The sequence below is a fragment of the Mchenga conophoros genome, linkage group LG22, assembly GCF_057382185.1.
Source record: "Mchenga conophoros isolate Kocher_MC1m ecotype Shallow Benthic linkage group LG22, M_conophoros_male_GT1.1, whole genome shotgun sequence".
Classification (NCBI taxonomy): Eukaryota; Metazoa; Chordata; class Actinopteri; order Cichliformes; family Cichlidae; genus Mchenga; species Mchenga conophoros.
In genome coordinates this window covers 2212625-2228046 of record NC_140546.1, presented here as the reverse complement: position 1 = coordinate 2228046, position 15422 = coordinate 2212625, and the positions used below count along the sequence as shown (strand labels likewise).

At 40.7% G+C, this 15422-nt stretch overlaps 1 protein-coding gene across 1 annotated transcript; it reads right to left on the bottom strand.

The window, feature by feature from the left end:
* Positions 1-952: 952 nt before the first annotated feature.
* On the bottom strand, positions 953-13873 carry LOC146548501 (class I histocompatibility antigen, F10 alpha chain-like). Its single transcript, XM_085263496.1, has 10 exons — positions 13625-13873; positions 10152-10427; positions 9606-9896; positions 8245-8529; positions 7712-7837; positions 7043-7072; positions 4089-4172; positions 3892-3930; positions 3728-3764; positions 953-3303 (listed from the first exon to the last, which is right to left on the bottom strand). Exons 1-10 carry the CDS (start codon positions 13677-13679, stop codon positions 3279-3281), a joined length of 1248 nt encoding a protein of 415 aa, XP_085119622.1. The 5' UTR covers positions 13680-13873; the 3' UTR covers positions 953-3278.
* Between the last annotated feature and the right edge of the window lie 1549 nt (positions 13874-15422).

Below are 15422 nucleotides of genomic sequence, written 5' to 3'. Positions count from 1 at the left end.
CTGATGTAAAAGAGCCAAACAGGACAGGCAAAAAAAAAAAAATCAAAGATATCATTACCGACTCGACCCTCCCATTTATCCAGGATTAATACCAGCTACAGCTTGTGTTCCACTTGATAAATGGACTTATATATGTGTAATCTTTCTCACATGGTGTGTCGTAAACAGTGACAGAAAAATGTCTGTCACAACATGTGAGACTATTTAAATTAAGGCAAAGCTAAAACAATTTTGAGATTTAATTTAAAAATTAATTTCAGCAATCTTATTGTCACATTTTGTTGAAACGGGTTTGTGTGTGGAAATATAGTCATTAAATGATGTTGAACAGCATTTTGAAAAGTACATTAATGAGAAGAAGCTGGTTTGCTGGACACGCTTTCTGGAGTAGAGCCAAACATTTTTAATTGTGGAACCAACAGCACTCATGACCTTGTAAACTTTAAATTTTATGTGATGGTGGTGCAACTTAAATGAATAGAACCACATTCAGCATTATGATCATAAATACTTTGCCTATTGGTGTTGTTCTGGTAAAACTAGGTAAATCTCAATCACAATTTTGGCTTCCCACAATTAAATAACCATAATGAAGTGTGTGTTCTGTCAATACAATGTGAAGCAAAAACAAATCAAGTACTGCGGTGTATACAGCCTAAATAGTGCATCAGTGCACTGAATTTATGTTAGTAAGGCCAATTTTTTTTTAATTCAGGAATTTGTGCAAATATGAACCAGAATTCTTCTCTTTAAATGACAATGCACTATAAAAGTTTGGTTACAAAAATCATAAATAATTGTAACAAATAATCATAATTATCATTTTGGGAAAAATTGCGTAGCCCTATTTTCATCTGATGGAAGTTCTTATGAGGGCTTTGGACATCTTTGTCACGGCGGGGTGCGCCGATGTATGTGGAAACAGGACCCAAAAGCAGATGATGACGAGGAATTGTAATGATTAACAGAAAAGTGAACCTTTATTGCGATGACGGCAGGGAATGAACCAAGAGACCAAAACAAACAGGCAAAACACTAAGAAACAAAACACTATAAGGTACTAAGACCAAACACTATAACTATAACTGTGGAGTACATAAGCAGGCAAAGACAAAAACTAAGGCTAAGGTCAACATAACAAACGAAAACTAGAACTATAACTGGGGCGAGGTAAACAGGCTAAGACCATGACTATAACTGTAACTCTGGTGAGATTAAACAGACGAACCGACAATGGCATGAAGAAAACAAAAGGCTTAAATACAGACATGAGGTGATCAGGGGAAGTAGGGACACATGGGGGAACGGCTGACAGACATAAACCTAAAGACAGGACCAGGAGAGGAAAGCTAAATATAATGAACAAAGAACACATGACATTGTCAGAATAAAACAGGAAATGACAACACAACTTAACAGACCTAATACGTGATGAAATAAATAGAAAACCCCAAAACATAGAAAACCCAGGAACAATAACTGCCTAAACTAAAGGCAAATAGGAAATAACACAAAACTAATAACATATCAAAAAATACAAAGAAAACTCAGAGTGCTGGGTCGGAGACCCAGCCTGTGACAATCTTAATTGTCATAAGCATCACCTGCAGGGACACACAGCAGTATTATTTTTACATGCATGAAAACAAACAGAAGGTTCAGTGTTGATATTTTTTTGTTTCCCTTAAGTGTAAATCTGTGCAGTGCAAATTTCAATAAAACATACTCACAAGAGAAACCACAGTCAAAGTCAAAGCCTAGTTCGATCAGTCATTCTAATGTTGTTAATGATATTCTCTTAACTCTGGATTCTGGCAGCCCTGCTGCCTTTGACACAGTCAACCTCAATCGTTAAAACACACGCTGATAAAAAGGAAAACATATATAGATATCATTCTCAAATATGATATGCTGGCTCAAACGTGTCAGTGGTTTCAGTTTACTTATCTGGAAGGACTTTTTATTTCAGCATGTGCCCCCACAGCTCTACAGCAGCCCCTCTTAATGATGGTGCATCTGAAAGCTCAATCTTGGGTCTACTCTTGTTTGCACTGTACATGTTGCCACTAGGAGTCTATTTTTCTGTCTTTCTTTTTTAAACCGTATAACCTTTCATTTCACTGTTTTGCAGACAACTTGCATATTTGTCTTTAAAAGCAGAGAAAGATTCATTTCAACTGTTGCTACGTTGCCATGAAGACGTTAAACAGTGGATGTTCTTAAATTTTGAAAATTAAATGAAAACAAAAAAAAAGTCATTTTGCCAACTCTATTAGTAAATACATTGACAGTGTTCAGTGAAGGTATTTACACAGTAGTATCAGACACAGTTTAGTTTTTGTAATCATCCTGCAGTTTACTCAGCTTGGCCAAAAACTCTTTGGCCTTATTAATAAATAAAGGAGATTAATCACTATGTTTTACCACGACACACCAATGTAAATTCATTAAAGTAAATGCTGTAATGAAATTTCCTGTCACATTCCTTTTAAAACACATGCCACTTTATTTCTAAAGCACCAAAGGTCTGTACAAAAAGGGTAAAAGTTCAAGACAGATGAAAACTCACGCTGGTATAAAAGCCAAGGAGAAAAGGTGTTGGGTTTTTTTTTTTTTTTAAACGAGTTTTAAAAACAGCAGGAGAGTGTTTACCTGCCTGACCTCTAGCAGCAGCTCATTCCACGTTTTAGGAAAACTGCAAAGGCTCTGGATTTATAAAATGTCTTTGGGAGAGTCAAAAGCACCTGGTTAGCTGATCTACAAGCAGGTGATGGCGTGTAAGGGTGAAACATCTCAGACAAATAAGAAGGGCCAAGACCTTTAAGAGACTTCCAAACAAATAAAAGAATTTTAAAATGGATTGGAAACTGAATGGTAAGCTAGTGAAGGTCCACTAAACCGGGGTTTTTGTGCTCTCGTTTGCTTAAAAATCGTACAGCAGTGTTTTGTACCAGCTGTAGATGTGAGAGGGGGGCCTGGCTTATTCCAAACACAAGACATTAATCCAGGCGAGCGATGATAAATCCATGGATCAGAGTCTCAAGGCGGCATCTAGACAGGATGGGCTTCATTTTGACAGCTGCCTCAACTGAAAGATGGAGGATTTAACCACAGCATTGACATGTGAGTCGAGTTTTAGGCTGGGGTCCATTTTCACACCTAAATTAGTGATGCTGGATTTTTCGTGGGGGGCCAAAGAGGAAAGGTCAAAGTCAGGGATACAGCTGGAGGCACTGGATTTAGCATGACCTCAGCCAGTATTCTCTGTGGCAGAAGGTTTAGTGTGAATCCTGAACCTGTGAGCTGCAGGCATGAACAACAGTATTATTTTACATGTAAAGTAACACAGAGGCTGATCTGCTCTGATTTATTCTCTGTTCTTTGGCAAAGCTGCTTTCTACCCTCGCTCTAACTCAGAAAACATACTGCAGGTTCTCAGTGAGGGATACACCAACCTGATCATATCATGAAAATTAATAAACCCTTATGTGTAAGGGACACACTCCACTTAAATATTTACTTTCTATCTGTAATTTAAATCAATTAAATGTAACAGGGACTTCCAAAAATAGAAACCCACTGATCTGATATTTATTAGGAAAATAATAAAATAGTCAAAATCAAAAAAGAAAAGTCAGCTAGCAACGATCAAGTTGATGTGGATCCAGCTCTGTGAGACTGATATCAGACTGGTGCAGTAGTATCCTACATCATCAGTTATACTTACATGTCAGAGTAAAAACCGCTGGAGAAAGAAGAGGCCACTGTAAAGGAGAAAAAAGTATTCACATGGGTTTAAAATGTGTCGGTCACTACCAGAGTACAGAATAATGTGGCTTACAATTACACATCACAGAGCTCAATGCTACATGTTAGCTGACAAAAACTTACTGGAACTTGCTTTATTACCCTCGTCTTCGTCAGCACTTCCTGTAAAGACAAAGGAGGAAAAAAGTAAAAAAAAGTAAAAAAAAAAAAAGTAATCAGCTGCAACATGAGCTTAAAATGTATCAGTCAATATCACAGTACAGAATAATGTGACTCATATTATACAACACAGAGCAGCATGTTAGCTGAGGGAGACTTACTCTCACTGTCTGTGAGACGTTCGGTTTCCCCATCCTTCCCATCTTTAGCATCAGCCTTCTTATCTACAGTAACTGCTGCACTTCCTGTAAAGACAACATACATTGTGAGCTACATGAAGGAAACTGCAAACTTTAGCAACACACTGATGTGATGCTGGTGATCGTTCTGATGGGACGGTCGTTCCTTTCATTGATTACTGCAGGTTCTCACAGGCTAAGGTGATAAGTGGTGCTGTCATGTAGTTAAGAGTGGGAGAGAATAGACCGGGTTATATTTGTAGTCTTAATTTAAAGATAAACGTGGGAATTCCCCAGTGTTCTTGAACACCTCACATCAAAGGAACGTGGAGGAAAGCCTGCAGGAAAGGAGTCGACGTTCCTAAAAACCTTTTTGTTCCAATTCAGAAAGTAAAAACATCCACGTCACACAATTTTTATTCACCATTATCAATAAAAAGTTATCAAAGTTTCATTTTAATGCAACAATGACTCTCATAGAAATTTGTTTCACTGGTCCTCTACATCCCACTCTGTGCCCCACAGATGGAGAACGACTGATATAAAAGAGGCACCGTTCCACATAAAACACACAGAATATGAAGAACATCTCCTACAATCTACTGGGTCCTAAACTAAACTGTTATGTGTGTCTGAGGAAGGAGAAGGAAACACGTACCACTGCTGGAAGCCACACACACACACACACACACACACACACACACACACACACACACACTAAAATCAGCTTTAAGGTTTTCAGCTGCTGCTGTATAAATATTATTACCACATAAACATTTTAAATATCAGAAACATTGTCTGTATTCCAGCTGATAAATACAAATGATAGAAAGACAAAACGACATTTTAATTCAGTCAGTGCTTCATGTTTGATTCTTTTTATCTGTGTTCTTATAAAAAGTCATTTTCACACAAATGTTAAAGAGCAGTGACTCCACAGAGAAACTGAAAGTCAAAAGTACGTCTGACTTTTTCTTCCGTTTGTTTCATAAAGATGTAAAGTGTCAGTGAAACTGAGCAGCTGTCACAGAGAGGAACCTCTGCACACACCTGACAGCAGCCATGTTTCACCTGTCAGGCTCATCCAGATATTAGATATTAGGAGCTTTATACTGAACACAGGTAACCATGAGCCTGGCTGCTCTAACCTTTCTCCTCATGCTTCAAGTTTCTGTCTCCTCCACTCCAGGGCTCGTAAAATCGCTAGCCCGACGTCCTGGAGCTAGCGATTTTTCCAGTCGGGCTACCAAAATCTATCTCTGCCCTGCCCGTCGGGCTATCGTAGGAAGGAAAAAATATATGTCAATGCTTTTGCATTCTTTCAGAAATGTAGCTGGGTAATTATGTCATTGGCATCGGTGAGCCACTGTCAATATGTGACATATTGAAGTCGCGTTTGAATTTGCGCTTGTTTTTTTGCTTTCACTTTGCAATCGTGCGAACTGTGTATAGAGAGCGACAGCACTGATCTGTGAGTGATGATAATTTGTGCACCAATTCCTCTGACATCGTCTTATTAATCGTTAGCTTACTATGCAAACATGACAAGTGAAATCTCCCGCAGCTTAAACATGTGAGAGGTTGATCGCGCAGAGAATCGCTGAGCATTATGTGAGTGTGTGTGTAAAAGCAGCAGGATATATATTTCAGTTCTGCTGAGCCAAATAAGACAGGTCAGGGTGAAGAAGTGACAGCCAAAGAAAAGCTTACCACAAAACGGAGAAGTTATGACAAATCAGACTATAAGGCAAAAAGAAAGTGCAGCTTTATGGTTTCATGGACAAAATAATTTCTGTGGCTGCAATATGACGAGCTAAATAACCAGGGCTGCAAATTCTTATCTGGTGCGTCTTTTATTTTGACAGCGAATGCGCACATGCGGACCACTTATGTGCACCCGTGTAAATAACATAATGTTCTGCCGGGTGTGTTGTTGGTTTTCCCTCAATTTCTGAGTCGACAAGCGCCTTTGTTACTGGGACCAGTCATTTTAAGAAAGGCCCCCATTAAGACCCATGAGAAATGCAAGAAATGCATTATTGCTCAGTCTGCAGTATCTTTCCCAGAACAAACACCAATTGCAAATAACATACTAAAAATAAACCTGAAAAATCTGTTTAGAACAGCTACTATGTTGCAAAGAGTGAACTACCACTGGCACAATGTAGCAGTCTTTGCAAACTTCAAAAAAGCAAACGGCCTCGATCTTGGTTCCACTTGCCTCTTACCTGTGACTTCAGTGGAATTTTCAAATTCAGGATCTGACACAGACTCATGTCCTACACAGTTCTTACAACTTGGTCAGTGGTTCGATCCCAGGCTGCCTCCTGGCTGCATGCCAAATATCCTTGGGCAAGATACTGACCCCATGTTTGCCTACTGGTGGTGGTCAGAGGGCCCGGTGGCGCCAGTGTCCGGCAGCCTCGCCTCTGTCAGTGCGTCCCAGGGTGGCTGTGGCTACAATGTAGCTTCCATCACCAGTGTGTGAATGTGTGTGTGAATGGGTGGATGACTGAATGTAGTGTGAAGCGCTTTGGGGTCCTTAGGGACTAGGAAAGCGCTATATAAATACAGGCCATTTACCATTTACAAGTTCATAGAAATTTCTGTTCAATTAGAACCAAGTGTTTGAGTTGATGATTGTAATTTTTATACAATGTTATACTTTAATGTATAATATTGTAAAGGAAACAAAACAGGAAACAAAACATCAATCAAAAATTTGCTCTGTTTTTTAATACGGGCTACTTAAGTCCCTGCCCGAAGGGCTACCAGGGATTTTGAAATTTTGCGAGCCCTCCACTCCGTTTGCCTGTTCACCTCCTCTGTGCTACACTGAACAAATACTAATCTGTTAAAGGTGTTAATGGATGGACTCAGACTGACTCGAGTCTCTGAGCATCAAACTTTATAAGACAGAAAAATAAAGATGTTACCTTTGTTGTCGTTGGCTCGACGTCTGCGTCCTGTAAACAGACGTAACACAGACTGTCAGTGATGATGGATGAACTCAGTGGTTTGTTCTACATGTGTGAAGCAGCTCAACTCTGATATCATCATCAGGCCTCAGTCAGCAGCGTGTTCATTAACATGCAGTGTGAATGACTCACATGCTGAAGTGTAATCCTACAGTTTACTGTGATCCAGACTAACTGTTGTTGAAAAGTTTCAGCTCTACATGCAGATGTGTCTGAGTGGAGACGGTGGAGGAAACGAGCTGCACACTATCAGCAAACATCAATCATTTCTGTTCTGCACAGAAAAACTACATTTATGTCCCAGAGGGCTCAAAGTTATTGGATCAGAAGCTGCAGACAGGAAAGTCTGACATCATGTCACATGACTGTGACCTTTGACCCCCTCATGGAGTCCTAATAGAATACTAAGTGAAGTGTTTGAAGGCTGACAGACTGGAGCAGCTGATATTCAACATTTCTTACATTCATTTCAATGATTTTCTTCATGTGTTTCAAATGTGATGATCAGTAACAGAGCTCCATGTCATCACTGTCTGAGACCAGGACAGTTTCATTTTTACAGGATACAAAGACAAACATTTTAGCTCCACTCAACAATAATTACACACAACAGCACACTGGACTTACCAAGACAGCCTTTTTTATACAAGATCACACAGGCAACTACAGCAACTACCACGAACGCGACTCCTCCCACTGCACCAGTCATCGGAGCTCCAGGTTCTGGTTCAGGTTCTGGATGGTCACTGTTTCCTGAAACACAGACACAAGCTTCAGGTTGAGGTCACTGTCAGTTATTTGCTGCTGTTTGTTACTGAGATGTAGATTTGAAGCCACAGTCATGATGGAGTCAGTGATCTGACAGCAGTGATGTGGAGCAGCAACAGGAGGTCAGTGAGAGGGGACGGCACTGAGACTGTTCATATCTGGAACTATTCAGTGATGCTCTGGAGGAGATCGCTGCTCTGCCTCTTCAGGGCTGCAGAGCTGGGCTACATGTGACATGCTAGCTTAGTTCTAGATGGACTGACATGGATCTGACCTCAGGACTGTGATCAGGACAGAATGATGCAGATCTGCTGGACACAGAGGAGCTCCAGGCTCTGACTGAAGAAACAGAGTTATGATCAACAACAGAGGCAATAAATAAAGTTTCTTACCCCAAAGCTTCATAACATTCACACCAGTCGCCTCATGAAAGACTTCACAGCTGAACTTTGACAGGTCAGACTTCAAAATCTCCACATGGTCTCGTCTCTGGAAGGTCTCATCGTCATTTGGAAGAACTCCTGAGCTCGTCAGGCCGTCGTCTGCAGTCAGAACACGTCCGTTCCTTCTGATCCTCACGATGATGTCTTTGGGGTAGAAGCCTGTGGCGAGGCAGGTCAGGATGAGCTTTGTCTCCACTTTGGCCTTCTTTGCAAACATGTACACATCAGGTGGAGCTGGAAGCAGGAAATGGAAACTGTGTCACCACATGTGGTAACTGTAACACTGATTTAATGAATTTATCTGTGACACATTAAAGAATGAACCAGCTGGTACTGGATGTCTTATATGAGCTGTAAGTATTAAAGCTTCGGTCACACAAGAGGAAAAATAGGTTGGTAACCTCCATGAAAACGGGTTGGGAGTTGGTCGCACTGCTTTTCTTCTTTATTCTTTGTTGGTCACTCTGTGAATAATGACGCGTCACCAAAGAAGAAAATATCTAATTGGCTGAGAAAAACTAAAAATGTGACTGGCTGAGTTTACCTCATTTTATTCTGAGAAGCTTCGAGGAGCAGCTTCCATAAAAGACACTTGATTGTTCATTTATTTATGACAGTGGTTTAATTCTGTACTCTGATTCTGGTCTGCAGAGATCTCACAGACGAGCTGCAGATACAGCTTTCACAGAGTGAGACCTGATCTGTTAAAGTTTAAACCTGCAGAGAGGCTCTGCTTCATTTTACAAACATGTCCACATGGATCACACAGGCTGCAAACATGCAGATGTTAAAGTGACACATTTATTGAAGGAATATTTGGTTAAATGTGTGAGCATATTTCTGCCAAACAAAGGATGTTACATACAGCTCATTTATACTTAACTTTAAAAATAGAATCAGTTAGTTTTTAATTGTTCTTTTTCATTCATCCATTTTTTTTTGCTTATCCTCCTCCAACTTCTCTTGGAAAACACCAAGGTGTCCCCAAGCCAGCCGAGATATATAATGTCTCTCCTGTCCTGGGTCTCCTCTGGACACCCACATCTATGCTGATCTCACCTGGACCCACGACACCAACACCCTGGCAAAGAAGGCCCAGCAGTGGCTGCACCTCCACCTCAGGAGGTGCAAAAGTTAAAAAATAGACTAGACAGCAATTTAAAACAAAACATTATTGATACTTTTTAATGTGAAATGTTGTCACACACTGACCTAAAAATTTCATGAATTTATAACTTTTAGAACTAAAACTACCCTACAGGCTCCACTAATAATGAATTTAAAAACAATTTTTTTCATGTCATACATACATTTCTTTTTAAGCTGCTTCTGTCCATAACCCACAAACTTGCTCAGCCAATCGATGCACTCGTTCTCCAGGTATCCCTTGGTGAACTCTTTCAGGATCTGGACGCCGTCCCACTTCCTCTTGGTGGCTTCTGCCTCGGGAATCGGAGCGACCCAGACTCCATTTTTATCATCAAAGGACAGGAAGTCGTCTCCATCGTAGGCGTACATCCACACGCCTCGGACAAACCTGAGCGTGCCGTCAGGCTGCGTCTCACCCTCACAGCCCACAATCCACTGAAGAATGTGAGGGTCTGAAAGCAGGAGGGTGAAATTAATAAATAATGTTTAAATAAACATCAGAGGAGAAAATATGATGATGAACATAAACATAAAAACGTTTTAATTTAAACCAATAAGCAGGAATAATTTGGTCCAGAGTTGGAACTTCAAGCGGAAACATTTCTCTACAGTTACTTGATTTCATGCTTTGTTATTGATTATTGATCATTCAGAGTTCATGGATTGTACCCGAGTGATTAAATCATTAAAACAAAGCAAAGACTTACTGCTTGAGTCATTCTGTCTCATTCGCTCCATCAGGATGCCGATGTTGACCTTGAACCACTGCTGCTTGCTCTTGCGGGACTGTGTGCCTTTATCCCAGTAATCAGCAGGTAAACGCTCTCTCATCCACTCCTGTTTGGGAACTGTTACCTGATGCTCGCTGTCAAAGTAGTCGATCATCCTGCCGTCCAGCAAACCCATGGCTGTGAACTGGTGGATGCCCGGGAGGCCGACAGGTTTGGAGAACGCCGTGTAGATGTAATGGAGGGAGTGAGTGTCTGAAAGTCACACAGGAGGGAAAACACAGGAGCAGGATGGATGAGCTCTGATGTTTTTACTGGGCAGGTATGTTTGCAGATCCATGGATCAGAAGCTCTGGCCCTTTGCTATTTCAGTCATGAACAATCAGTGAGCAGCAGTAAATAATCAGCTGTGTTATTTCTGTCACAGTTTGCAACTGAACGATTTTTCTGTTCTTGCTTCTTTCAAACTGTGCAGGTCAGAATAAGTCAGGGATTTGGACCCAAACCTTCGTCTCCAACATCATAAAGACTAGGGATGGGTATCGAAAACCGGTTCTTGTTGAGAACCGGTTCCCACTGTTTCAATTCCTTGGAGTTGTTTGCCATTTTTGCAAACGATTCCCTTATCGATTCCAGTCGCCCCGAATGCCGTCACCACGTTGCGGAGCGTCTTTTACCTGGCAGGAAACACGGCGCGAAAGCGGCTCAAACGCTCAAAAGTTTGGTTATACTTTACGAGAACGGATGACAACAGGACAACTTGCAATACTTGCAAAGTAGATATTTCATTTAAGGGAGGAAACACTACGAATATGCAAAAGCATTTGCTCACAAACACGCGATGACCTTAAATGAATGTCGTGTTTTTAATTCCGCTCCGGACTCGTGAATCTCAACCAGCAGCAGCGGTAACGTTTGCACGTCCTCTCCCGTTAATGCGGCAGGTAAATAATCAACAACAGTGCATATTATGTTAGCGCGATCTGCCTTATTACAAACCTGCCATTACTGTGCGTTTAGGTGACCATGATGAGACAGACAGAGTCTGGCTCAGATGCTGGCAGCTCTCGCTGCAGTCTACCGGCAGCGTCTCCTTTCAGACCAGGATAGACGAACGTCACCGAGCAGTGACTCAGTTTGTGGTCAAAGGGTTGCACCCGTTTGCCACAGCAGATGATTTTCAGTAAGTGAATGTGTTTAATTGTAGGCAGGGACATTACTGGATATTCTTGTGTAATTGCTACAGAACAATTTATGTTATACTTTGTTATTGCTACAGAAGAATATTTATTTTATTATTTTACATTTACAATTTTTCCCCGGGGTCCCTGTGACACACCATTGAAGAGCCGTAGGCTGGATCTCTGAAGCTCTCAGTGTTGGGTTTGTAACGCCATGTTACTCCTAAATTTCTATCTTGTTCAAAGAGAAGATAAAAAACAAAGTTTTAAGCTAATCGACCTTAGTGTTGTCCTTTTAAAAAGAATCGATAAAGAATCGAATCGTTAAACAGAATCAAAAATGGAATCGGAATCGTGAAAATCTTATCGATACCCATCCCTAATAAAGACGTCTTTCTTTGAAGCTTCAACCTGTAATGCAGTGATTTCAGTCTCAGCTACAAACTTAGAAATGCAAACATCCAAATACACTGATAATAACTGAGGGTTGACTGCAGAGTTCTTCAAATTTTCTCTGAAAGGAAAAAAAACATCGAACTAGTTTCTTTAATTGTTAAAGAAAATAAAAAGTTTTGTTAACAAGTGTTTTTTACCCTCCCACCATCCCAAACTTTAACTCAACCTCAGCATTACTTTAAACTCAGAGCCCGGATCATTTTATTAAATGTTTAATTGTTTTTAATAGTTTGACATGTTGAGGTGAGTTTGTGTCCCTGTGTTTGTAAATGGAGTCCAGGCTGGGAGGAGGACAGACGATTCATTTTGATCACCTGTCTGTGTCTGTTGTCTTCACTTCAACTTTGTTCATTAAAACAGAGAAATGTAGAATATTCCTGAAGCATGAGGGAGGAACAGAGAAACAGAGACCTTTAAAAAGCAGTGAGAGCTCTTCAGCAGCACAGATGTGATCTGTGTTTGTCATTGTTGGAGTCAAATTGTTAAATGTTGTCATTGTGTTACTTAAATTTGTAAGTCTTTGTTCAAACTATATGATCAATGACTCCTCCCCAGCCTGTTGAATGGTGCGGGAGGCTGTAGTGTTTTATTACAGGCACATCCTGTGTGAGGGTTCTGTTTGCTTGTTTAGTAACTTCCTGCCTTTATGACCCTTTTGTGGGCAGGAGGTCACACACACACACACACACACACACACACACACACACACCTTATCTTTTATAACCATGGAAGGGGGGGGGGGGGGGGTTACAATGGGAGGTGCTTGTGTGTACTGTAACTGTTTTCAATAAAAGGCGGCGAGGAAGACCTAGTCTACTGTCACCAACATCAAAGGACCAGGAAGGGATGGGGAAAGCTCGTATCCCAACAGCAGATTGCAGAGTAAACACTGCCACCAGGTGGCAAAGAGGAGTGATACACCTCCTGCTGTCGGGCCTGCAGGTTTATCCCTGTGCTGTTCTCCTCTGTTTAGTGGCGGACAAATCATTTTTTCTTTTTACTGGCACGAATAATTTCTTACTGTGACACCTGATTGTTCTCTCGTTTTAGTTTTAGTAATATTTTTTATTAAAAGGTTTTGTATTATTCCGCCAGATGCATTTTTAGATAAATAGTTGTATACAGTGGTCCCTCGTTTATTGCACGAGTTACCTTCCAAAAATAATCCGCAATAGGCAAAATCCACAAAGTTGTGTTGTGTTACTAAAGTATGTCAATGAAAAAATAACTGTAAATTCAGAGAGGTGAGGTTGAGCTGAAAAGAACGATAACAAGCAAGGCATCATTGTGTTTGTGAATGAGCCGCCCCATGTTGTGCAGCTTTCTAGATTTTAAACTTATTGGGCTCCATATTTATTTATTATACAGGCTGTACAGCACATAGAATCAAAACTCACATGTTTTATGGAACTAAAATGTGTAATTAACTGGGCTACAGAAAATAAGTTAATAAGTTATAGAATATATTTATATGAAACGCGTATGCTCAGTGAATCAATCTAACCACACGTAACAACTGCATATGTGTTTGAAAAAAACAAACCCATTTGATTTCCATCACACTCTCGCGCTACCTTCAGACAATTTCTCTAGCTCCGCCCCTGATCAGGGTTATATGGATCAGGGGCGGAGTTTCTCTCTGAAGTTTGTCTCTGACACCACATTTAACACTGAAACCAATGAATAACCTGCACATTTAAACGAACATAACTAAAAGTCAACTTAGCTGAAAATAAACAACGTTTTTAACGACGTCACATTTTACTTTCGATTTGAACCCGCCTCATCAACAAGTGTAAAAACACTAAAACTCACCGCTGTTTACCGTCGGTACCGTCCCCACAAGGACCAGAACTGCGATCACGAACATTTTAGTCCAAATTAAGTCATCTTATCCGGAATGAACTGAGATTTATTCCCCTCCGTTGCCCCGAATATTCCTCTCCGTGTCCGCTCCTCTCTGCTTTCTTGTTCTGAGTTGAGTGATGCATTCAGGGGCCGCGCGTAAACTTCAGACGCATTCAGGTCCACCTGTCTCCGTTTTTTCGTTTAACTGACAAAAAATAGACTTTACCTTTACTGCGCTTTAATAGAGAAATGTTCAATATTCACAGGTGAGCGTGGAACTGAAAACTAACCGAAGAAAGACGCAGGTGAGACTCTACATATATATAAAAAAGAAAACTCAGTAAGACCTGCCACAAACGCTGCTGTGGGTTGTTGCAGTGTGTCTCGCCCTCATTTTTAAGGATGTTTCATGAACAAATACTCATACACTCATACCGCATCAACACTTCAAATCTTAGCGAGTTAACGCAGCTCGCACCATGCGAGGGCTGCACGGGGGCAACGCGTCAAGGCAGTTAGGTTGTTAATGCGTCAGCGCCGTACAGCCCCTCGCATGTGGCAACCCATCTAAGCCAAAAATTGGCACTTTTCTAACCCGTTAGGTTAAGAAATGGCGTAATAAAAACGCCGTTTAATAATTTAAAATGCTGAAAAAAACGGCGTTTGCCCCGACAGACTGGCGCCTGCAACGCCCCTTCTGAGTGATGGAAAAAACGCCGTTTTCGTCTGTCTTTGAACGCCGCTTTTTATGTCACTCAGCAGAAAGCAGCGTTCAAAGACAGACGAAAACGGCGTTTTGTCTCAGCTGTGATGGTGTTTAAAACGCCATTTTGTTTAAATTATGCAGGGCACTCCCCATGGTTCCCTCATCCAATTACTTTCAACTCATTTCACCCAATCAAAGAAGAAGTGCAGACCACACTAATGCATCACGATTCACTTTGCTGCAAAGTGACTGCCTGTTTGGTACCAATGCTTGTCACAGTATCGACTTGTATTATAATCCCACTATGCACTTTGATGTGTTTAAAGCAAGATCAAACAAACAAATGACAGAATGCTTTTTCTGAAACCTTAGCTGTGTCTGTTACGGTAGCTCGGCCCATTTCTTAGCTTCTTTCTTATTTTCCTCATTTTAAGGTTCACATAATTGAGGAAGGAGAGTACAAACAACCATTGGTCCAGAAGATCTTGGTCAAACAATTGATTTTAATGAATACACGCGTGGGAAGACAACTCTGTACGCAGACAGGGATTGATCTTCGACTTAATCAAAGCATACACAGATTTTTATAGCATCAGGGTTTGAATTAATGACGCCCCTTCATACGGCACAGACAGAATATATACATACGTCACATCAAAACCACAATGACTTTTAACACGGTTTAAAAGAACATCGTCTTCTATCTCGTCTGGAACACGAGCCCCACATCCTGCCAGACGCTGTTCCTCTTTCCAGAGACAAACATGACTAACCTCTCACCTATAAATGAGTCTAACTAATGTGTGTGTGTGTATGTGTTGACCTTACATGCTCTCTCATCTCACCCGTTGCACTTCTGACCTTTTACCAGAACAGAGGCTCATCCTTATGTGTAATAACCTAACTGAAACTATATGTACTATGTTGAATAAATGTTTTAATCAAGAACCTCTACTAAGAGCTTAGTAAAAGAATATAAAAGTATAACAGACAATTTGAATAACCTAGTAATTCAAATAGCCTCGTCTAACCAGCTCCTCAGAATAACTTAGACTCTGC

Bases quoted from the DNA above. Each gene is read 5' to 3' on its own strand.
- LOC146548501 (XM_085263496.1), bottom strand. From the start codon at position 13,679: ATGTTCGTGATCGCAGTTCTGGTCCTTGTGGGGACGGTACCGACGGTA. The intron at 7,838-8,244 runs GTAAGAAACTTT...TCTGTGTTTCAG, and splicing joins GAATGTTATGAAGCTTTGGG to GAAACAGTGACCATCCAGAA. The intron at 7,073-7,711 runs GTAAGTCCAGTG...GTCTGTTTACAG, and splicing joins GTATAAAAAAGGCTGTCTTG to GACGCAGACGTCGAGCCAAC.